The sequence below is a fragment of the Micropterus salmoides genome, unplaced genomic scaffold, assembly GCF_014851395.1.
Source record: "Micropterus salmoides isolate LMB-PRFRI ecotype aquatic unplaced genomic scaffold, ASM1485139v1 Ms_hic_scaffold_7, whole genome shotgun sequence".
Lineage (NCBI taxonomy): Eukaryota > Metazoa > Chordata > Actinopteri > Centrarchiformes > Centrarchidae > Micropterus > Micropterus salmoides.
Window position 1 is genome coordinate 28,565,020 of NW_024044459.1, and position 24,193 is coordinate 28,589,212.

The 24,193-nt window shown below is 41.2% G+C and overlaps 2 protein-coding genes across 2 annotated transcripts; one reads left to right on the forward strand and one right to left on the reverse strand.

Moving 5' to 3' along the window:
- Positions 1-53: 53 nt before the first annotated feature.
- On the reverse strand, positions 54-3,839 carry arsk (arylsulfatase family, member K). Its single transcript, XM_038703645.1, has 8 exons — positions 3,586-3,839; positions 3,266-3,395; positions 2,982-3,141; positions 2,457-2,739; positions 2,196-2,367; positions 1,073-1,297; positions 731-946; positions 54-624 (listed from the first exon to the last, which is right to left on the reverse strand). Exons 1-8 carry the CDS (start codon positions 3,691-3,693, stop codon positions 350-352), a joined length of 1,569 nt encoding a protein of 522 aa, XP_038559573.1. The 5' UTR covers positions 3,694-3,839; the 3' UTR covers positions 54-349.
- Positions 3,840-5,689: 1,850 nt separating this feature from the next.
- Positions 5,690-13,623, forward strand: arrdc3a (arrestin domain containing 3a). Its single transcript, XM_038702619.1, has 8 exons — positions 5,690-6,224; positions 8,243-8,324; positions 8,445-8,592; positions 8,928-9,030; positions 9,228-9,484; positions 10,087-10,243; positions 10,339-10,481; positions 10,604-13,623. The coding sequence occupies exons 1-8, from the start codon at positions 5,945-5,947 to the stop codon at positions 10,670-10,672; spliced, it is 1,239 nt and encodes a 412-aa protein (XP_038558547.1). The 5' UTR covers positions 5,690-5,944; the 3' UTR covers positions 10,673-13,623.
- The last annotated feature ends 10,570 nt before the right edge of the window (positions 13,624-24,193 follow it).

The window sequence follows — 24,193 nt, forward strand, 5'->3', positions numbered from 1 at the left end:
AGAAGTGTCCACCTGATTGTTTAAGAATAAAAATAAAGACAAATATACAAAAGTGAGCAACATATGTATTTATTTGAAACAAATTAATGGATTAAGAAATAAATAATGAAAGGATATGTACATTCTTCCCCACTATCCCCACTGAAAGTCTAACTTTTGTGTGGTGGTGGATACGTGTCAGAGATGTGATGTATAAGTAAAAGTCCAGATTCAGTCATAGAGTGAGCCTAGGACATTAAAAAGGATACTCTGATATTACCCATTATTGGCTCTCTGGTTGTCTAAGATGTGAGAGTAAAAGAGTCCATCTCATTAAAAAACAGACACCTTAAAGTTAACCATAAAGATTTCAAACTGAGCCATAGAGCCACTTGTCAATAGCTCTCTTATTGGCTAACACATTTTTTTGCCAATCTACATGCCACCTGAGGTTAGCAATGACCTGGCTGTAGTTTCTCCCCAAACTATGGCGCCAGACACCAAATGCTTTTTTATTGTAGAGATGGACAGCTGTAGAAACTTTTGGATAATCTACAATGCTGCGCAAAAGCTTGTCCAGGTGTGCCCGCACATCTGGGAATTTGAGAATTACATTATGAAGTTCTTCTTTGTCCAGTGTTACGTCTGCAAAACACAGAGAGTACAGAAAATCAAAGGCAGACATAGTTTTATGATTCTTTTTGGAAGCATATGTGTGATTGAAGTGAGGTTTCTGAAGCTACAAACTCACCAAAAAGCTGTGGGGGAACACTCAGGCCATCTGCATAGGCAATATATTTCCACCGGCCACTTCTCAGCATGTATGTAGAGGCATTGACATTACAACCATGATATTCACTCAGAACCCAGTCTGGATGTTGCTTGTTTGAAAAAGCGCTTGCCTTGGATAGCAGAGGAAGGAGCGAATGGCCACTGAGGATACCTTGTGCTGGAATACCAGCAATGTCTACAGAATACACAAGCGTGTTACATCAAGTTAAATTATTCAACCCGAAACTAGACAGACATTTACTGATTTAGAATTTTTTTTTACAGACATTTAAATTCTATGTCTTTTTGTCTACTTCCTTACCCAGCACAGTGGGATAGAGATCAACCAAAGACACAAGTTGGTTGACCTGCAGGCCAGACATAAGCCCAGGCCCCATGACCAGCAAAGGAACATGGGAGCTGCCTTCAAACATCGACATCTTGTAAAACTGCCGGTGCTCCATGGCTAGCTCTCCATGGTCAGCCGTAAAGATCACAACAGTGTTGTTAAGCAGCCCATTCTCTCTCAGAGCTGAAATCACCTGGCCTGGAGAGACAGAGGGTGTAGGAATCACAAAGTAAGCATTGAGCTGTTGCTGATCTTAACTTAATTCAGTCGAGAGACATTATTCAAACAGTAGTGACTGGATAAAGTGATGGTAAACAGGATCTCATTGCAGACTAAGGTCTGGACAAGTACTCTAGACCTTAATGACTGTATAGACGTTAATATGTCTTTCAAATCTTAATATATTAACTTACTTTGAGAGGGAAAGTGAATGAAGAAAAACTATTACAATGAAAATGGACAATATGCTTCTCTTGCAGATACAGAAAGGAGTGTGCAGATTAAATAAAAGCCTAATTACTGTCATTAGGGAAGTTTTCACTTATATATGACACTTTCATAGTATAGTGCCTAGAAAAAGCATTTTTTAAGCGAGGTTAAGGTAAGAGAGGTTTCACTGAGAGTTATTCAAGTCAAAGTAGCCAAATGTTTTGACAGGCCGCACAGTGACACTGCTATGCTAAATCCAGTGCAAGTTACACTCTAAATTTTATATATTATTACTGATACGCCTACAATCTGGCTACCTGCCTGCTTTGCTATGTCTTGTTTTATAGCCAGAGTGGTACACTAGCTGTGCTGCAAATGTTATTGCAGAAAGTCTCTCTATGTCTGCTTTCCTTTTAGTACTTTTATTTTTGTCTATGTTTGGATCCTGTAAGAATGGTGACTCATGTTTTTTTTCTTTACAGTACATGTATGTGTCTGTGAACCTGAACAAACGAACTGCTCCTTGCACAATTGGTCTTAGTTATCTTGGCAACAGTTTGATTGAACATTTGAGAAGAGTTCGGTTTGATCTTGAGCCATTTTTGTGAGTCCAAAAGGCCACGGTTAGAGAGAGATCACCCACTGGTGAAATACAATGTCAACTAACCCAGCATGGCATCTGCTTCAGCACACATGGCATAATAGAAAGCCCGTATGCGTTTGACTTCCTCCTCAGTGAAAACACCACTGCAGTTTTTGGTGAAGGTGGAGTAGAAGTCAACAGGGTGCATGGCAGCTATGGGCAGCCATTTAGGAACAGTGATGAGCTCAGAAGACACCTGTGTATGTGAAATAAAAACTGCTTTATATTTTATAGTGATCTATATCAACATACAATAATGGAGAAACAGGGAAAGAAAAAGCATGCCTTTTTCAGCCAGTATGGTGAGGTAAGGAAGGTGGATCCTCCTCCAGTGGGCCCCAGTGATTCAGTTTTATATGGGTGAGGTAAATTGAGGCCAAGATAAAGAGCAAAGGGCTGGTGTGAGGATGCACCTCTCTGGTGGATCCACTGGGTAGCCATGTCTGTGTTTTTCCAGTCTTTTCTCATGATCCTTACTGTTGACATGTTCCCAACAAGTTGTGTAACAGGCCGGCCCTCTTGGCGCAGGAGAAATTGAACATCTCGTGTCCAGGCCTCAACTCGATTACTGCAGAAGTGGCACATGCAGACAGAGACACAAAACTTGGGAAGTGGAAAAAAACACGTGAGGAGAAGCAGCTAAAAGAATGATTCACACTGCTGTGGAACGAACAATTCTTCTGTGTGTATGGTTGTTTACTGATCTTAGTTTGGTGAACAGGAATATGAAAAGGTTTTCTTATTTGAGACAACATTTATCTGAGATTCACCTTTACACTCTCGTCCATATTTCTGGCAATATCTGCCTACCTGACAGAGTGACTGCCTGAGGTGTAGTCCAGCTTGCCCATTATCTTGGTAAGATATCCGTTCGCCTTCAGCAAATCCATCCATGTTGTTGCATTAGCATCGAGGCACTTGTAGTTGTTCCATGACCGAGTGAGGTGAACAAACTGACCGCTCCACATTGCTGAGACCAAGAAATTAAATAGTTACATTCATTATTCCACCTATATTACAATCTTGAATACCACAATATATTTATATTATCAATTTAAAGATAAATCCCCAGAGTATTTCAGTGGGTAAATGACCTGCTCTTGAGGGGCAGCAGATGGGTGAGTTGGTGTAAGCATTGAGGAATGTGGTACCAAGCTCACTGAGGTAGTTCGTATATGGAAGCTGCACAACTTTGCTGCCAGGATCAAAGGTCAATCGCCCATCCTGCAGAAAGAACAAAACTGACATTTAGACCCAAAGCCACTGAGATACACAGTCACACAAAGATTGTGAAAAATAAAGCATCTCTGTAGCCCTGCCCTCTTACAATGCCCTAGCCTAACAAAAGCTACTGTTATTGTGGCAATTACCATACAGAAGTAAAGCACTATACTGTATCTTAATTCATACTTACAAATGCATCACTCATCACCATCACAACGTTGGGTCTGGTTCCATTTTGGCCCAAACTTTGATCAAAAAGTTGAAACAGGACAATCAAAGCCAACACTTCTGTATTCATGACAGCGTTTCAGCTCCTTCAAGTTCTGATGATTTGCTATTATGAAAGAAGAGATGTGTCTGAATTAGATGAGATTCGTCGGAGAAGAAATTCAGAAAGTGTTCCTCTTTGAACGCGCAAGTTCCTTTCGAGTCTCTGGGACTTGATATAAACATCCCGGTTACCCTTTCAAAATAAGAGTTGCTTAATTTAAATTGAAGGCGTCCGCAGTGCGAATTGAATATCGTTTCTCTCAAAAAGAAACTTTACGTATAAACATAAATATTCGACCCCCATCACGACTGCCGCCAATCATCCCACAAATGAATCATATAAATGTTTAATATAGGGACACATGTGGTTTTTGTTCACATGTAATGACAAACTGGAAACTCTAGAGGGCAGCATTCATCTTTTAACAAAACATCTATGCTGCGCAACCAAAATCAGAATCAGAATAGGCTTTTATTGCCAGGTATGTGTACACATACGAGGAATTTGACTCGGATTGGATTGTGCATTGCTCACGATGTGCTTACTCATACAAAAATACAAAATCACAATTTAAAAAATAAAATAAAATCATACAGACTTCAGTGTAGACAACACAAATATACACACTATGAACAAAAACAATATAAACATATTGACAAATAGTGCAGTGAGCAGAGTGCAAAGGATGCATGTATGTACATACCTCGGGGGATGTGATATACAGGTACATATACATGCATACATGTACACATGTACACATGAATACATGAAGCATAGTGCAAAGGATGCTGGTAAAGTATTTTGTGCAGGAGTAATGACTTGAGGTAGGTGCCAGCAACGTTGTTGAGCTGGCACTGCTACGATCTGTGAAAAACCTAATATGTTGTTAATAAATGGTGAAATCAAATAGCAGCTCATGACTGGCTGGTGTGAAAGGTGAATTGATGCACTTTCTTAAATTATAAGAGGTTGCATGAAATATGATTAGTAATCATTTGGTTTTGATTTGTTTTAACTATCGGGTTTTGATTAAACGCCACCCAATATTAATCAAATGCTATCCAATAGCGCTGAAATTTGCTTCGCAATTGATGTGGCACCTTGTAAATAATCACAATGAACTGGCATTGAAAGGGCCAGACATGAATTGTTTGCAATTCATGAGTTACAGTGCTGTTCAACAAGTGATACTGAAGATCATTGAAGAAGCCACGATGGCCACCAAGTGGCGTTTTGAGCCTCAGAGTTTCTCTAAACCGTGAGTTCAACACAATGAGAAATCCCAACCCCTCCTATGTACAAGGATCCTTAATTCAATAACAAAGTGTGATAGGTGAATATTTGGGAACCTTTTTCTGGAAGTGTGCGAACCCTCTCACCCCTTAAATAATAACACTACAAAGTATCCTAGCAATTCTACACGGTCTATGCTGCAGTCATCATGCACGATTCAGCTGTTGTTTTCTGTTGGTTGCATATGGATGTAGACGTCCTGGTGAGCTTGGACATGGGGCTATGTGAGACCCTATGAATCGACTATATCACAGACACTTAAGCCATATGTCTAGACATAAGGCTGGGAGCTGTTAGGCATATAAAATAGATTGAGTTGATGTAGCCTACTATTTATGAATGGTTACTATACAGGCCTAATCACATATTGAAGACCGTTTTCAATTCTTTTTAGTTCAATCAGCAAACATGATATTACTCATATCATCTCAGAATTAAAACAACTTGGGATGAGAACTTTGGGAGGATGTTTTCCTGTGTAGCCTACATATAATACTATATAACAATAATAATAATAACAAATGACCTGTCAAGTTTCACCTTTAAACCTGTGGTGAACATTTCTATGTGCAGTCTTTCAGCTGTTTGACCGGACTTCTCACCTGGCTCAGTGCCACCCGTCCCTCTCCGCCTTGTTCCAGAAGGCGGAAGGAGGGGGCAGACGGTGCAGCCCTGCGCATGCGCTGAAGGTTGTTTTTCACACAGCCTGTCGCTTAAAGTGAGCTGAGCAACGGGGGTTTCCTTGTCTTTGACTGGAGACCAACTAGCAGAGAGGCGGATGATAACAGCATCCTTTGCTGTTATTCAGCCAGCACGCATCTCAATGAACTGCTCGCAGAGAAGCCACTGATCGTGCCTTCTGCTTTTTGCAGGGCAGAGATACTGATCAGTGTCTAAAAACTGCATCCCTTTTTCTTATGAGATTATTTTTTCATAGACTTTTTTTATTTTATTTGAAGGTCTCTGTAGCCTGTCTCTTTCCACCATGGTGCTAGGAAAGGTAAAGAGCTTCACAGTAAGCTACGACTGTCTCAATGACAGCAATGTTCCCGTTTTCTCCAGCGGGGACAGCGTCTCAGGAAGGGTGATTATCGAAGTCACTGGAGAGATCCGTGTGAAATCTCTCAAAATCCACGCAAAAGGATTTGCAAAAGTTCGTTGGACTGAATCGAGAAATGCTGGATCCAACACTGCCTACACGCAAAACTACACAGAAGAAGTGGAATATCTAAACCACAAAGATATCTTAATTGGACACGAGAGAGGTAAGAGTTTCTTAAATTATTTTCAGCAGAAATTTTAGAGGAACTTAGATGCTCTTTGTGCTTCTTAAGGATCAGGTTCACTGGGGGATGCTGTTGTCCTGAATGCCAGATACAGTGATAACACAATAAAGCCTGCACATAGATATGGATAACGTTCACATTACTGCTTCTTTATATGGTGGTATTGGTATAAATGTGATTCGTGGTATTTGCCAGATCCAGCTCCATCATTAGGCTACTTGTTTGTGTCAAGGTGTCAGAATGGATGACAGCAGCTCAGGCAACTGTGTTTTTCACAGTATTTCAAGTGAACAGCGAGGATTATACTAATTTTTTGAGACGCAGGACGTTAGAGTAATAACTGGCAGTGATGTATGGCCTATGTGCAGCTTTGTTAGATATTTCCAATTCAGAAACGCATCATTTTGGGTGTTTCTTTGTAGCTTTTCTCAAGTTTCCACCCATTGTTCAAAGCGGTTCAATCCTGTTCAGAAAACTGGACCAGGAAGGGGCGGAGCAAAGTGCACGCGCCTCCCTCGCCTGTGTGTCATTGGCTGAGATACTCATGTGTGGCCAATGACATCACGGTCTTGCAGAGAGTGACAGAAAATTCTGCAACTTTTTAATTAAGAGAACACCTGCAAAATAGACCGAGTCGACAGAAGTATCTGCAGTTTGAATGAAAAGTCGGGGCAGAGCTGCAAAGCTGCATTTTTAAAATGAATACATCCATAATCTGCACATGCGTTTTTCTGGAATATAAAATGACGTCGAATTGGGTTATGCTGTAAGCAGCTTTGTGGTTGAGACGTACGTCCCGGTATATCCCAACACAACTGGTGTCACTGAAGGGTTGACGTTTTTGAGAGTTAAAAAAACCCTTGAGAGCGTCTGTATTTGCATGAATGCCTTTAATAGTTTGGGTTAAGCTTGTCCATCTGCAGCATCTTTATCTTATCATTGAATAGACCAATATTTTCTGATCCACTCTGCAGCAGCCTAATATGTGTGTAGTAGCTGAACTGGGATTGGCTAGCTGTCATTCCGCTTGACGGTCAGGGATTTAGTCATTTTAAGGCAAACTGTACAGCAAAAATGTTCCTTATTTGCAGGGCTGAGTTTTAAAAGGAGATGCATTGCCGCATATTCTGCGCATTTTGCTCTTGATGGTTCATGTTCTGTGATGGTGAAGTGGGTGAAACGGTGGAAAACTGCGGTAGTTGGTGGTTGGATCAGGCTTGTGCAGTAGTAGCAAAGAACTTGCACTGGTAGTGGTGACTGCGGCGTCGCACAGTGAATGCGTAATGAGAGCAGAGCGGCTGTGGGAAGCTGCTCACACCGGTTTAGGCCGGTCTCCTCCTGCTGGAGTCTGCAGTTTGACTGACAGCTCCGCACTTGTTTACCACACGTCTGCTGGTAGGGGGAGGGAGTGCTGAGCTGGCAGAAGTATGCCCGGCCGGTGGCCCCAACTCTTCATGTTTAAAAAAACGTTTAATAAAAAAAAAAAAGAAATCATTTACAACATTTTGAGCAGTTTGACGACGCGTCCTCTCCTCCCTCTTGAAAAACAAGAGCATCTTTTTTTTATTTTTTTTATTCCAGAGATGAAAAGAAAATAATTTGTTGTTTTATGGCAGATTTATCTACCCAATAATCATTGACCAATATAGCCCCGTTTTACCCATCATAGCTTATGTATTTACATCATAAATGCCACAATGGGATCTCTGATGTAGTTCTTTGTTCATACCAAAGCACAATCTTGCACACTCAGTTTCTGGCACCTTAAACTATCAACTTCTTTGGTGTCCTCTAAATATCGGTCTGCTGCTTATCTCTCAATACATCTTTTTTATTTTTATTTTTTTTTCCACAGACAAATGTGATAGTAAAATCCCTTTACTCTCTTTTGTCTCCCCCACCCTGTGTTTTTGGTATGACTTTCAGATGCCTACGTAGAGCATTTTTCTCAGGTATGGTATACATGTGTTTGGAATCTTTTCCTCCTTGTTTTTCAGACGATGACAACTCTGAGGAAGGACTCACCACTATTCATTCAGGAAGACATGAGTATGCATTCAGCCTTGAGCTTCCACAGACGTAAGTGTCTTCATGCTACACTCAAGTCAGAGGTTATATCAGTATCGCTGTAACCTGTGTGAGCTTTTGACAATTAATAACCCTTTTCTCTTCTTTGTCTTCCTTCCTTCTTTCCTGTAGACCTCTGGCTACCTCTTTTGAAGGGAAACATGGCAGTGTGCGCTATTGGGTGAAGGCAGAACTCCACAGGCCATGGCTTCTGCCCATGAAGACCAAGAAGGAATTTACAGTCTTTGAGCACATTGACATCAACACTCCATTATTGTTGGTAAGTTCTGTTGAGGCAGCCCTAAGTTTTGTGTCTGAGACTCATGACACTCAGACCTCCTTTTCTTAATTATGGGGCAACTTTGGAAAGAATTTTAATAACTTCTTGCCGGCTTCAATGTGTGTCTTGTTTCAATTTATGCTGAATTGTGGAAAATTAAATCTTGAATGACTTGAATGTCAAAGAGCAAACATTGTCTAGTTTTGACTTATTACTCAATGGATAGGAACAAACTAGCCAATGTGTTATTATTAACCACTTTTTATTGGTTGTGGCGGGGAATATGAAGGAAAATATTCCATATATATTTGCTAATGTGTTTCTTTTTTCTTCAGTCACCACAGGCCGGCACAAAAGACAAGACTCTTTGCTGTTGGTTCTGCACCTCAGGTCCTATTTCCCTAAGTGCCAAAATTGAAAGGAAGGGATATACCCCAGGTGAGAATAAATTAATGATTAATAATTCAACTGATAACCTTGTTATTTAACTGTTAACCAGATAAGTTAATGGAAGTATCACACTGCAGATCCCTGCGTTGATTAGTAATTACACACTGGAGAAAAAGATGATTACCGTTGACAGAAATGTAGAGAAACTTCACTTAATCTCTCCTCTACCCTCTCAAACTCTATAGGAGAGTCGATCCAGATCTTTGCTGAGATTGAGAACTGCTCTTCCCGCATGGTGGTGCCGAAGGCAGCCATCTACCAGACACAGACATTCTATGCCAAAGGGAAGATGAAGGAGGTCAAGCAGCTGGTGGCCAACCTGCGGGGAGAGTCTCTGTCCTCGGGCAAAACAGAGACCTGGAGTGGCAAAATGCTGAAGATCCCACCTGTCTCACCCTCTATCCTGGACTGCAGCATTATCAGGGTAGAGTACTCCCTCATGGTGAGTACAGTCTTACTGTAGCCGGGCCACTCTCACACTGCATTCAAACATTTAGCATAACTGCCCTTTCCTTTCGGTTGCATCTTTGCGTATGTCCAGTGATAAGTGGCATAGACCTTAATTACAGTCTCCTCTGGTCCTTAGCATCAACACCATTACTCAGTAACATTATTAGCACAGAATCAATATTTCCCAGTAAGCCTATAACTCTCCTGGTAAAGGACCTGGCTGACTCAGCTCACAGTGCCAAATCTGGGCCTCGTCTCGCACCAGGTGTTCTCTCCACATGCTGCTAAGAGCATTAGCCCAGAATATCTTTGGTAACACCTGCCTTGAGGGTGCTTATAACCTCTTTACCTTGCAAACAGACAGGAAGCGTGCGAGGCCTTTACTTCAAGACATTGACCTACATATTGTTGAATGAATGTACAGCCCTTTTAACCCCCACTAGCATGGTTTTCTGTTATAGAAGATTAAAAAGCTGTTTCATTTAATGCTGAATTCTCTACTTCAAAGCTTTTGTTTTACTTTACTGCAGCTCATTTATTATACCTCAGAATTACATGCACATTCTAACCTGCTGTCCTCATGTCTGTGCTCAGGTGTACGTGGACATACCTGGGGCAATAAACCTGTCCCTGAACCTGCCCCTGGTCATCGGAACCATCCCTCTCCACCCCTTCGGCTCCCGTACCTCCAGTGTCAGCAGCCAGTGCAGCATGAGCTGGCTGGGCATGGGTCTGCCCGAGAGGCCTGAAGGTAGGTTGAAGCGAATGGTCATGATTCAGATTTTTTATTCTATTATGAGTATAATTCCCTCAAATGCTGACATGTGGTTTGCTCTTCTTCTGCAGCTCCTCCAAGCTATGCAGAAATTGTGACAGAAGAACAGAGGCAGAGCAGTCTGGATGTCCCAGCAGCCCGTGAGGAGCTGGACGGACCTCTCTTCGCCTATATTCATGAGTTCCGCTTCCAGCCTCCTCCTCTGTACTCTGTGGTAAGCACCAAACAATAGATGGGGCAAAGTATTTGTCAGTTAATTTTTTTTTTTTCTATCACAGACTAAATCAGCTCTTGTGTGTCAATAAATAAACCCCTGTTTTCTGTTCTCTCTTCCAGATCGATCCTAACCCACATCATGCCAGCTGTGTAGAGGAGCGCAGGATCGACGCCTGTCCATCGCGCTGATGGCTATTCTTGAAATTCCCATGACTCTGGGGAAACTCGAAGTAACCTGCTTGCAAAGCTCAGCTTTGTTTATTTTTCTCCAACAACACAACGCTGTTGAAGTCAAGAGAAAAACAAAGCATCCAACAAACCAACAAATACTTGGACAAATACCCACAGTTGAGTTGGGTTGGACAAATCTGTTCCCGCCTTCCCTCAGAAGGAGAAACAGGAGCCACTAGTTTGGGGGAACCACCTCCTTCCTGTGTCAGCCTGCTGAGGGTGGGAAATGTACAGATGAACACATATTCAGTCTGTACGAAAAACCCCACTAGTAGTGAGAGCCCTGGTGATCCTATTGACAATGAAAGAAAGAATCAGCCAGGCTCGACCTGCCAAGCTTCTCTTTAACCCTTGATTCTTCTGTACTCATGGCACATAAGGACATGGCTCCTCACACAAAGGGTAGGACTAATCATGTCCAGACTTCAGCAGAATCAGAATCACCTAAAGAAAACGGGATGAAAAGAGAAAAATAACCACCACGTTCTAACCACCATAGTCGGAATGAATGACAGCATTCGGCAGTCAACAACAGAGCAAAGACTAGGCCCTTCTGTCTCATTTGGGATTTTGTTTTGCACATTTTCTTCTTTACTTGAGTTGTGTGGCTCCATTTAATGAGAATTAAAAAAAAAAAATAAAAAAATCACTAATAGTTTGGTTTCAGCCTTGTAGTGCACCAGACTAAGAATATGAGACTGCAGGCTTAACTTTTAAGACTTTCATTTGCATAACTTTGAGCAGCTTTGATTTTGAAAAAAAAAAAAAGACTGAAAAGGACAAGAACAATGCACTGAATTCGTTTTAAGCTGTTCGTTTAAGGATTTTCTTCTTCTCCTAATGACATTTCCTCAGTGACTTCTACAACTAGGCTGGACTTCTACAGCAACTGCAGCACACTATCTTGATCTGAAAGCTCTTTAAGCTTTTGCCTCCTCAGTTTGGATCCAACTGTGGCTTCCCTCCTCTTTTAGTCTAGTTCTGTCATTCTGTTTATGTATTTAGCTCCAATCATAAAATAGCTTTTAGTGTTTTTTTGTGTTGCGCTTGTTCTGGATTTGGACTAGGAGGGTTGCAGACCTGCATTTGCCACTCGCATTGTAGTTGTAGAGAAAAGTGAGTGTGTGTGTGACTCACAGAGGGTGGTACATTGTCGAGGGTTCACCCTGATTGCCTGCAGCCCCTCTACTCCCAATCTCAGGGTAAACCAGGCTTGCATAACTGCCCAAAAAGCATTGTCTCAGGTGGTCTTCTCACTTGCCAAACGGTTGGAGGGGGGGGAGAAAATTGTTATAGGTTTTCTTTTAAATTGCACTGTTAAAAATAATGAAGAGGGTTTTTGTTTTTTTTTTTCACTACCAAAACGAGAGAATAGCAAGGCAGCTTTCTGAGATTAATCACATTCCCTTTTTGTCCTGCTGCACTTGCCCAGTTCATCCAACCAACAGTTAGATTTTACCAGACCAGTGAAGCCAGAATGCTAGCTATAAAAAAGAAAGAAAGAAGGAATGACACTGCTTCTGCATTAAAGAAGCAAACCCAGCACAAATAAAAAGCTGGGGATGTTGCTAAACCTCTGAGACTGGTCAGAACAAGTAGTAGTAGTAGTAGTAGTAGTAGTAGTAGTAGTAGTAGTAGTAGTAGTAGTAGTAGGTTGACATGAGTAATACATTTGTTTTCTAGCTCATTCAACACTAAAGACCAGCTGCAGCAGAGGTTTGACATAGTCAGGAAAAAGGAAAAGCAGCACCTTTTTGATAAGAAAATAAGACAAGGGAAAAAAAGCATTCAATGGTGAAGGTCTGGAGAAGAACCATTTGGTACTAACCATGTTATACTAGAGGATTTTTCACTAAAGCATTGTTGTGTAGGAAGTTAATGTATTATTTTAATTTTTTTTGTTAGATTAGTGACTTTTTAAAAAAAGTTTAAACGTAACTGACACCAGTTTGTATGTGGTGTGTGTGTGTGCACGCTCTTATCGAGATCCAGCTGACAAGTTAATATACAGCTTCTGACAGTAATCAACAAACTGCGGATTATTAAAGTGATCTTATCTTAGTGGCCTTGACAAAGAAAAGACCTGATCATGATTCTTCATTTTTCACTGTCTGTGCTAACTCTTGTTCTCCTTATGTTATGTTTGTACACATCTGTATGTTTTTGACCTTTCCATGTTCAAAAGGACAAAAAGGGAAGGGGGGGATAAAGAAGCAAGTGTGAAAACATGACATCCTGGACTAGCCTCTTGATTGTGTTATGTTTCTGAAGCTGATGAGGGTTGTTTATAATTTTTGCCCCCCCCCCCCTGTATTCCTGGGCATTGATTTTGTTTGCTTCCCAGTTTAATAAGCGACCTTTCTGAGTTAGTTTCCCGGATCTCTCTGATCCCCCTCAGGCTTGGGGTTGGCAGCTGTTGATCAGCACCCAACGCCCCCGCCAAACATTTAGGTAACAGCAGACAGACCACTTCTTCCACGGTAAACCCATGTTCTACTTTTTTGCAGTTCTTTGTTTTGATGGTATCTTGGGGAAACTGAATCAAGCTACACGGTAATGAATAAGCTCACATTCGTTTCAGGTTGGTCAATTCCATAGTCCATTTGCTTGGGCATCAGAGTAGTCCAGTGTCAAAACTAAGCTAAACTCCTGACCTAATAAAGGCAGGAACTGAAATGTTCAGAGATAAAGAACCTGGGAGACAGGATCTGCAACATTTTAGAAACAAAGTGCAATATCACTCACTGAATTTTCTTCATTCTCCATTTGTGTTTGTATTTATCTTTTTTTTTTGTCTGTTAATCATATGGTGTATAGATATTCCATGAATATGCTATGTTCTCAATGATTTAACCTTTTGTCTAGTTCTTCCTTTTGATTTGAATAAACGTTTTGTTCTAAACTACAAAGGACTTTAATGTGATTTTTTGTTTTTTGTGTGTATGTGCAAGAAGTAACACAATTATACAATTGTGCCAATTCATAAATGTACTTCAATAAGTGATGATAAAAGTACAAATTTATAACATTACCCTTTGTTATGTCTGAGCACCAATCTTTGACTAAATTACAAGAAAACATATCCTCAACTGAAGAGCAAACTGAAGCTGAAAATGATTAATCATTATTACTTTACCCTGATCGAGAAGTATTTTATTTGGGTCATGGCAGTTTCAGATTAGCACACAGGTTGCCACTCTCTCCCAGATTATCCTCTCAAAATTGGTACAACACTGCCCCTAGAGGTGGTTTAAAAACTGCACAGAAAGTTGCATGACAGTAAAGCCCAAAGACTTGAATAAGCCCTAGTTGGAAATTGATTGAAAAAATCACTTCCCTTATATCTAAAGTTGTTTTTTATGGCATGTGTCCATTTTTATGTCAAGATATGGAATCACAACAGAACGTTATTGTAATCAAAACTGAGATAAACGTGGCAGGGCTCAGAATTTATTCCTCTTTTCATTCTGTTGTACATTTGCACACTGGTCTTTCCTGAACAAAGTTTCCAGGGGGTAACTGGGAATTCCTCTGGGCAGAGGAATAGAAGCAAAGCCAGCAAGAAAAACTGCACTTTCCTCTTTGCTTAAGTACCACTTATGTGACAGCTTGAGGTGTGAGTGATTCAGAGTACCAAATAATTTAGATGCTTCTTACCTTGTATTTTAGGCTCATTTGGATTTTACTGTAATGTAATAAAATCCCTCAAATCAGATGTGTCTTGGCAAAAAATTTTATAGAAAGCAGGTGGGTTTTGAAATTGCAGAGCATATCTTTTAATGAACAGGCTCAATTGGCTGTTGAAATCGTATTAAATTACATATTTTTGATAAACCAGATCATTATAAATTAGTGCGCACAAAGGAAAAACATTAAATCATCATTTTGCTGTTGCAGCCTTTAAAAACAGACTTGGAGAGTCACAGCACTCTCTAGGAAAATCTCAGTGAAACCTGAAACGAGTTAAGGGCTACAGGCCACAGTGAACCACAGTCACAGGTCAACAAATAGCAAAACACCTGATTTATTGATCCCTTTTGATTCATACATGCATAAGAAAGGACATGCTGGCCTGCTGCAGTGGGATGGGGGACAAGGTATCAGCCTGAGACTTAAATGTAATCTAATTGTCATTAATCTTATGTAATCTCCAATACACAATGTTCAAGCAGCAAATAATTACTTTGCACTACTTTTCACAAATGTTTCAACATTTACATAACATTTTGATACATATTGCCAATCCCTTTGTAGAAGGAATTACTTACTTCATCATGATTTGTTTCAGGAAGTAAATGTTTAACTTGCATAGGTTGTAACTTTCTGTTTTTAAAAAGAGCTGCTCTCAGTCTGGTACCAGTATGTTTACACATGACCTATTTATAAGGTTCAACAGTATGTTTCATAAGCAGTCAATTGATCTTACCCGAAGTGTATTGACGTTTGTATCACGTCAACCAGGTTTTATACTTATTGATTTAGTTAGAAAGTACGAGCATATGTGCACACAAGAGCACAGCAAATTTGATTATGCTGGATGTGAAAACACTGTACTACTCTTATGTCTCGTAGGTCAAGCTGGAACCAAATGCACAGAGTGATCTCTGGAAAAGTACACGTAACACAAAAACTGAACCTGGCAGTTTTTCGAGATCTAAATGCCCCAAGTGATGCAGGAACCTGCAGTAACTGTAGTGTAAAGAAAGGAGAAACTGCTTCCAAACCTTTACCCAAAACTAATAAATACAACTTGACACCTCTTCAACTTTGCTGTGAATGTTTTGCACATTATCAGTTTGAGCCAGCATCAGTGTTGACTCAGCAGCCCTGTCAGCTTTGACCAAGCACTTCAGTGTGCCTTTGTCCCCTCCCCTCCCCTCCCCTTAGTCGCCCCCTACCCCACTGCACCCCTGGCCCCCTTTGACTTTTATGGGCCCAGGCTTTTGTGGGTGTCTGACCCCTGCAGCCTGAAAAAAGGAGTAGGGGATTATTGAGGGAGAGCATAGATTGGGGTTGGCGTGCATGTATGTGTGCGGTAGGAGTGATGATTAGCAAGTGCTGACACTACACAGGCCTCAGCTGTTTCCTCTCACCAGCTAATCCCACTACCCAGAAGCCCCTGTGATCCAGAGGTTCTCAGCAGCTTGCTGTGACCAGGCACGTTCAACATGGATGGGGAGGATTGGGCTGAGGCCCCTAGTACGCCACATCATCACTGTGACATAATAGAAATACACACACACACACACACACACACACACACACACACACACACACATCTCTGCACTGAGCTCAGCATTGATATGAGCCCACAAATTCCTCAAAACAATGGAACAAGCAATATTACTACAGGTCTGAAAATGTTTGACAGGAATGGACCCACAGATAGGGATCTGACTTCATAAACATATCTGACAAATTCTAGTTTTAGTGCTGTTTTATTAAAGCCAGAGAAGTATACTGTCTTTGTGCATGTCAGCCTACATGAATAAAAAATATTTAATTATTTCCCTGTAAGTACAATTATACGCACTTGAAGAACATTTCTCTAAAGTGATTGGTGAAGAGGTACAGTAGTCTGACCTCTGCAGCTGATAACTTGAATAATTGACAGACTTGAGCTACTGTTTATTTATCATTAACACACTCTGTAAATCTCACTTCTTTGTGTCAAACATTAATTGTTCCTGACTCATTTACAAAATGAAGCTAAAAGCAAATATTCAACAAAGAATAAGGTGGCCACTTGTTTAGCCACTGGAAAATGTCGTCTATTCAGTGTGTTTGCACTGAAGACTTCAAATTTACATCGTCTGCATCGCACTTGTGTAAGTTGCACATTCGATCACAGTTGGCTGCTGAACTAGTTGTGATGTCACAAAATCCTGCTCGTACATGCATGTTTTAAACTCAGGCAGAGAAACTTCCCCTTTTGGCAGAGGAATGTAAAAACAGCCTTCTAGTGTCAAACTCTGGGAGGTCAAACATCCAACTGAAGTAGCAAACGGAAAACACACTTTTGAGTGGAGAGGGACTTTGTGTGATAACATGACTTTTAAAAGATTTGTGTTTGCAGGTATTTAGGTAATACATCCTGTAGGAAAGTACGTCAAGGAACACCAATCAACTTTTTCTTACAAAGATCCACACACTCACACGCTCACACACACACACACACAAACACACACATACAGCAGCAGCAGCACTGCAGCCAGCTCTCCATCTGTCCTGAGTACATACTTGCTCTGTTTTTCGCATTGGGCACAAAGAAAGGAACAGAGATAGAGCTGCAGATAGACTGCATGGAGGCGGAGAGGGGGGCAATGTGTTTTTTTCTTCATGATATTTCTCGGCAGCTGGTTTATTCCAGTTTGAAGCACTTCTGCATGAGGAGGCTGACAGCAGAAGCTCCTGCTTTTTTGTCACTGAAAGCTGGACTGTTTTTCAACCTTGTCAGGAACAACTTGTGTAACTTCACTGATTGCCTCACTGGACAGCTGAAAGAGAGAATAAGTTATCATGACACAAAGCAAGACATCTCACTTAAGTGGAGAAAGAACATTAAGATGGACCTCATGGAGAGCTTCTGTCCCCTCATCTTGTCTCTGTCAACACATGTGAGCACATGCCTGGTTGACTCTAAGTTAGTCCCTCCATGAAGTACAGATGTCAGATTCCTCTTCTAATCTAAGACTCAAGTCTCCTGAGTCTGTCCTCACCTCACTGACGTGTCATGTTTTCTGTGTAAAACTCTTCTTGCTGTTTTTTTTTGCTGTAGCTAACAGTAGCAATGGCACAACAGCCTTGATCCATGGACTGACTATAATTTATGATGACGGTGCTAATTGGAAATCCTTTCAAATATCCCCAGTGGGGCTGTTGTGGCCCTCTATGTTTAGTATGGACAGGAACCTGATAGCCAGAGTGACACTGTGCTATGTTCCCATGCCAGGACTCCCATCCCTGCCATACCAAAGTCCCAGCATGGTCAGCATTCCACCTCCACTGGCATGTTTGCAACTCTTACGCAGCAACACAAGTTCAGGACCTTGCTGTTACTACTATTGGGAAAAGTCCTGCACAGTTAGCACCTATGTTTGCAACGGTGAAAATAGATGTAGTTAAAGGAAGGGGTCAGGTTCAAGGTTCTGAAGGTAATAGTAGGTGTCATTTTAATTGCTCAAAGAGATGTACTTTATGTACCAAACTGGGCATCTTAACTGCTAAATGCACTTGTGAAACACAAGATTAGACGTTGAGTAAATCTAGCCCTGAAGTGGCCGTTGTAAATGAGCCCTAAGAGTAATGCAAAAACAAGCTTGGCGCACTGTGGAGAATAATGTCAGAAAGATTTCTGTTATTCAGGCTGCACAGGGATTGGAAAGCCAACAGCTATACTGTTGCATAGGTAGGATGTCAGCCGTCCTCCACTGCTTGTCCTATCATCTCAGCCAACAGAGGTAAACAAAACGATTTGTAAGGTCTGATTATAATACTTGATTATAATCCTGCCACAGCCAGGCCACAAGTCACCCAGAGTTCATTTTTGTCAGATTACATTTGGACTTGCTCTTTCCCTCGCTCTCTTTTTCCAGCATTTGTCATCTGCAGTATTTTGTGCATCCACGTTGTTTTCTTTCACCCCTAAAGTTTCCATCTTCAGTCTCACCTCATCACCAGATGTGTTTGAAAAGGTTTGCAGAAGCCAAAGCTGCTTCGATGGTTATGGCAACACTACTTGAGATGGTATTTCCTATAATAACCATGCCAGAAAGACTGATGGCTTTTGGTACTCTGTATGATATGGACCCAAGGAGAAAAACAAAGTCAGCCTGACATTACCAATACCCCCTCCATGTTACAAATGTACCACACAACATAAAGGGAAGCGGTATATCATTATATCATGCATTTCCTCACCATGCTGAGCAATGCTGGGTGCTCTGCTCTATTCTTAGAGCTTGAGGCGAGGAATCTGAGATATCTTCACCAGAGACACTCTCTCCTGTTATGTCAAAGAGGATTTAGCTCCAGAACATAGAGTGGGTAAAATTCTGTTGTAGCCCTAAAAAAAGATGCTGCCATATAAACTGCAGAGAGTTGCAGTTAATATCTTGTTAAGTGGTGAGTTGACTGTATGTCTGCATTATTTGCTGTGTCTTAGAGTAGTGTCTATAATCGCCATCATTCAATGAGAGAAGAAGCTTGATCTGAGAGCATGGGTGCAGGGAGTAGACAAATACTGTCAAGAACCCAGGTGAATTAGTTACTTTAAAGTCCCTTTTCATGTTTGTTATTATGTGCTATTTGTATTATGTAGGGCACATTAATGTGTGATATCTAATGGCTAGCCACCAAGTCAAGCATGATTATGCAAGGTGAAACTTGATGTGCTTTTTATGCAGCTCCCTCCCAAAGTCTTGGTCACCTTATGTTCAGTTTCAAAGGCACAGGAGGCCAGACTGAGGAGTGCTGTTTCACCACTTGTCTTATTTTACCCCTCAGGTCCCTGGTGGAAGTTGCTCAGTTTCCTTTTTTAGCCATGGCTGACTCATAGCATAGCTCCCGCCCCAACTCTCTTGCAAAGTCCCTGCTCAGCTTTAACTCTCCCTCTCCTGAGTCACAGGGAGCAAAAGACACCCCTCTCCTCAGCCCCACCCCCCAACCCCACCCACCCCTCTCTGTGTGTCTCACTTCTGAAAAACAACAGGTGCAGCGGGGCCTGCAGAGGGCGGGCTGTCTGGTGGGCAGTGTGTCCAAGCCTTCCAGTCACTTCTCACAGTTATTTCACCCCTCTGTCTCCAAACATCCAGTCTGCCGCTTCTTCCCCATCATTCACCCAACCTCTCTAAACCCTTTCACCCTCTGTCTGCCCGTCCCTCCACCTCTGCACTCTGCACTTGTTTGACCTCTGCCAACACTCCGCTCTTCTAATCTTAACCTCCTGCCAGTCTCCACCCCACTGGATACACATTCTCTCCAGGCAAATTATACGTTGTCCTCTACAATCTAAAATACTTAGCAGTGAGCTTACCACAAAGTTTTATATTTTCAGCTCTTGATGCAATTTTTCTCACACCATCACCCGGTCTTTTCTTGAAACCCTTTTCCCTCTCTTACCTCTCTTTACTGTAAGAAATATTGCTTACTGCATGACTTGTGCTCTGACTTACTGTGATGCAGATGCTTCTACGCTGATCGTGCTTCTTGTACCATCACGTTCATTCACAGCCACCTGTTTTGTGGGTCAAAATTGAGCTCTTTATATGCAGTATATATGGTTTCTAGGCCATTACTGGGATTGTGCACACAGTAGGTTCCAAACATCACATGGTCCTTCTTCTCTAACCCAGATCCCCCTGCTGATCACCTACTAGGTGATAGCCAACGGACTCCCAAAATAGTATGGTGGCCTTATACACACAGTAATATAGGGCAAATTGTACTAAACAGCTTCAGAGGGCAAAGTGTATGTTAAAAGTCTAGAAGGGGTTTTGTTAATGGGTTGGCTCTATCAACTATGGAGCTGGAGTAAAATAAAACCGTAGTAAAATGTCATATTTTTAAAAAATCTCCTATATTGGTTTGTCAGTTTGCAATTTCAAAATCATAAAACATGCTGGTGTCTGCTTACTTTAACACAGACTGGATGTCTCTGTCCATCGTTTTTTCTGCATTAAAGTTGCTGAGTAAATGTTTCCCAGGATGTATGTTGATCTGTTGGAGGCACCTCGCTCCATTGCTATTTTTATACTCATGTGTAGCCTTAAGATCTGCTGTTGCACTGTTAAGACATAAACCCTCTTTACGGTGAGGAGAACTCATAAAAACTTTTCTTTGGCCTTGCTCAAAATAGGACTGGAGCACTTGCTGTTGATTAGTCTATATATGAGCTGACATTAAAAATGACCCTGCTGCAGCAGCAGTGTGATTGTAAAGAGTAAGGATGACTGTTGATGCTTTCTGCTGTACAGTTTGATAAACATCTACAGCAGTTGAACTCCTTTGCTGTTTCATTATAGGTAAAACATTTAAAATGGGTTAGGGTTAGGGTCACATTTTTCAGTATGAAAACTCTTTCCAGAAACTTGTTTGTTGTGTTCTCTGACATATCAGTTATGTATTAGAATCTCCAGCTAGAGTTTGTTGGGGTGTTTAATGGCCTTCACAAAAGCATCTTTTGCAAGAATCAAGACAATATGTTTAGTTAAGTAATACTGTCTTAAAGACTTCAGCTATTATGTATTGGAGCACAATATCAAAAAACACCCAACCAATCCAACATTTTATCAACATCTCAGGTGTAGCATGACAGACTGCTGACGCCACCTCTTCTTAATTTGTTGCCAGATATCTTGAGACTTCAGCTCATGTTCCAGAAGTTTCCATCCGTCCGTCTGGTCTGGTCTGGAGTGGACCGGTGGGCATTTCCCAGAGCCTGTATCTGCTACTTGGGTTAAAATGAGATCTAAACAACATGCTCGGTGTCTGTAAAGCTGAATCGAGCAGAATGGATAGGAATGACCAGGTGGCTAAACAAGCAGCAAGGACACATAAACACTCATACAGACCCACACAGTCAAGTCGAAGCACACACATGCACACACACGCATCATTATAAAGCTGAGTTGTGTTTCTAAACTGTCCCCAAGCAACACTCTTTGCTGTGTTCAAATGACAATTTGATGAAAGCCACAAAAGATATTAATCATAGCAAAGTGGGAGCTGCTGACATGCTGATGGGATTTGAGTTGGCTCAGTGACAACAGTTAGCATAACAGAGCAGTGTTACACAACAGATAAATGAACAATGACAAGTTATAATTATTACAATTTTTCCAGTTGCTGTTACACAAGAACACTTTTACATGTGCTTCTTCTGTATTACTTTTGAGATGTATTAATACAATGTATTTTTTCCACATAGCAATATTTATATGAAACTCATGCTTCACTGTCATGCCAATTATCATTTAGGATGACGTAAGAAGATTTGGAGCGAGGCTGAGTCTTCTGTCAGGCCTGTGAGTTTTGGCAAACGTTGTTGAGCAGTGGAGACAGAGGGATGTGAGAGGAGGCGGCGTTCGGTCGGTATGAGGCTTAACTACTTTCTGGAACTTTCTGAGACTCAAAACTCAACTCAATCAAATTCATATTTTCCTTTTACCTTAGTCTGACAATTTGGCGATGTTTTGTGGCGCCTTGTCTAGTTAGTTTCTCTTTGCCTTTCAGTTTCATCTCAGCTCTTTTTCTTGAAAACTATTCTGTTTCTTTTTTTACTATTTCTCTTTCTGGTAAACTTCGTTGTACTTTCTGTCTTTCAGTTTGGCCCCTCTCTTCTCTTTTCTGAGTGATGAATCACCACTGAGTCATGAGGGTCCTGTCCTGGGATGTGGCTAACTGTGCTAACTCAGCTGACAGGGATCAGCCAATAGGGAAGAGGGGCTGGACCACACCCTTACTAGTTCTACCCAATGCTGCTACTCCAATATCTGACTGCACACACTTTTCTTTACTTTCTAGGAAGCATCTTCCTTAACACTGTACAACCCTACTTCTTGTTGTATTTTAAAATGTTGTTCTTTATTTTTCTTGTGGTGTGTAAAGTCATAAATAGATATTACATTTCTCAAAAAAAAATCCCAACTGGTTTTGATTCTCTGTCCCGAACCGACGAGTCACTTTAGGACAAGGGCAGCCCAGTCCGGTCTACTCCAGTTCTGTGACTCATTTTAATCATTTGGAGCAGCTGGCTGGTAAATAAAAAAAAGAGACTAAAAGGCTTCTCTCATTTGATCTAACTGAGTCAGGCTTTTGGCAGCCTCTTTTCCCTCCAAATGAGCAGCGCTGCAGCAATGAGGGCTGCGCTCATCGTCACTGTGAGCAGTGCAGACAGAAGGAATGTGTGACACATTTCAGCGCAATCGTCTTCTGACCAGCTCACTTTCTGCTCACCGTGTGCTTGGCTGCTCTCTGCTCCTTTCCACAGCAATATGATATGGTTGGTGTATGAGGTGAACGTTAAAGTCACCTTAGCATTTAAGATTGCTGTCTAACTTTTTAAACACCCTGTTACAGTAAGATGTTTTTTTCATCTTGATAATGCACCAGGAAACTAGCTCTGAATATGTTTTGTGAACTAGTCATTTAACTGTCTACATTTTCAAATGGTAAGAAGTATAAAGTGATGTCAAGGCTGTTTACATTGATTCAATATCCAATATCTTTTCAGATATTATGTCGTTTTAGAAGGTTCTCAGCCAAGTTCGGCTTCCCTACTGCCACCTTGTAATTCAGGTTGGAGGATGACACTGAGGAAAAACAACAAACACCATTGATGACCACAACAGAATTTAATCATGAGACAGGATATTTATTAATTTCTCTTAGGCAGTTAACGAAGTGCAATTTACCCATTGATGTCAATGAAGAATTTGAATGGACACAAACAGATTTCAGGTTCATTAATGTGGTCAGTGAAAATACCTAAACACCCACACAGCTAAATGTTACTAAGACCACCACCACACTGCATGTGGTTCCCTCTGTTGTTCTCCACGCCTGCCGATATGTGAAAACAGGTGGGCGACTGTAAACAATATGACCTACAAAGCATGCAGCATATAAAAAGCTCCCATTACTCAGAATAAATGCTTCCTGGTAAAGATGTTCATGGTACTATCAATAGTGTAACATTGAGGCGAGAGATTTGCATTAAAAGGGAAGAATATATTGGAGTTCAATTAAAGGCTAAATTAAGTGTTTCTGTTCTTGCTCTTCAACCTAATGTTTAAGCACACTTGCTGTAATCCCTTCTTTGATGTGGATGTTGGACTCGTGCCTGAGGGGAATTCATGGAAATGGTGAAAAAGATATAACACTTCATATTAAATACTTTCATCATCTTAATAAAAATTATACTTCTGCTTCTGTTCATATCTGAGGTCTTTTCTCCTTCATCACACTAACTCCATTGTTCCGGGTTGGTCAGTCAGCTTTCCCATTGCCAACCCTCAGGTGCCCTGACTGCCTTGCATTTGACAACAATAACTGATATTGTTCTCATATGCTGTCAGAGCCTGAATGGGCCGGTCACTTTGCCTCATGCCATGTTGCTGCTGTTGGTGTTGGTGAACTGTTGGATCAAAAAAGCTGTGTCTGGTAGCATGCATCAGTGTGACATGAGGATTTTCTCTCTCTGATGTGTCACTACCTTTAGTTTGGAAAAGGCACACGTCTCTCCACTGAGGCCATAATTGGGTTCGCTCTGTCTCACTTCACTCCACCAACTTCCACCCCACTTGGTTGTCCAGCTTGTTATCTGTTAGGTGTGACTTTAGATGCTAATAGAACTGCTGTAAGTGATATCTGCCAGCAAGAGCAAGTGTTCTTTCTGAGGCAAACAGGACTAAGCTAAATTGAGATTAGAAAATAAACATAAAGACTAACGTGGCTGGTAACAGGTCATGTAAACTGGAA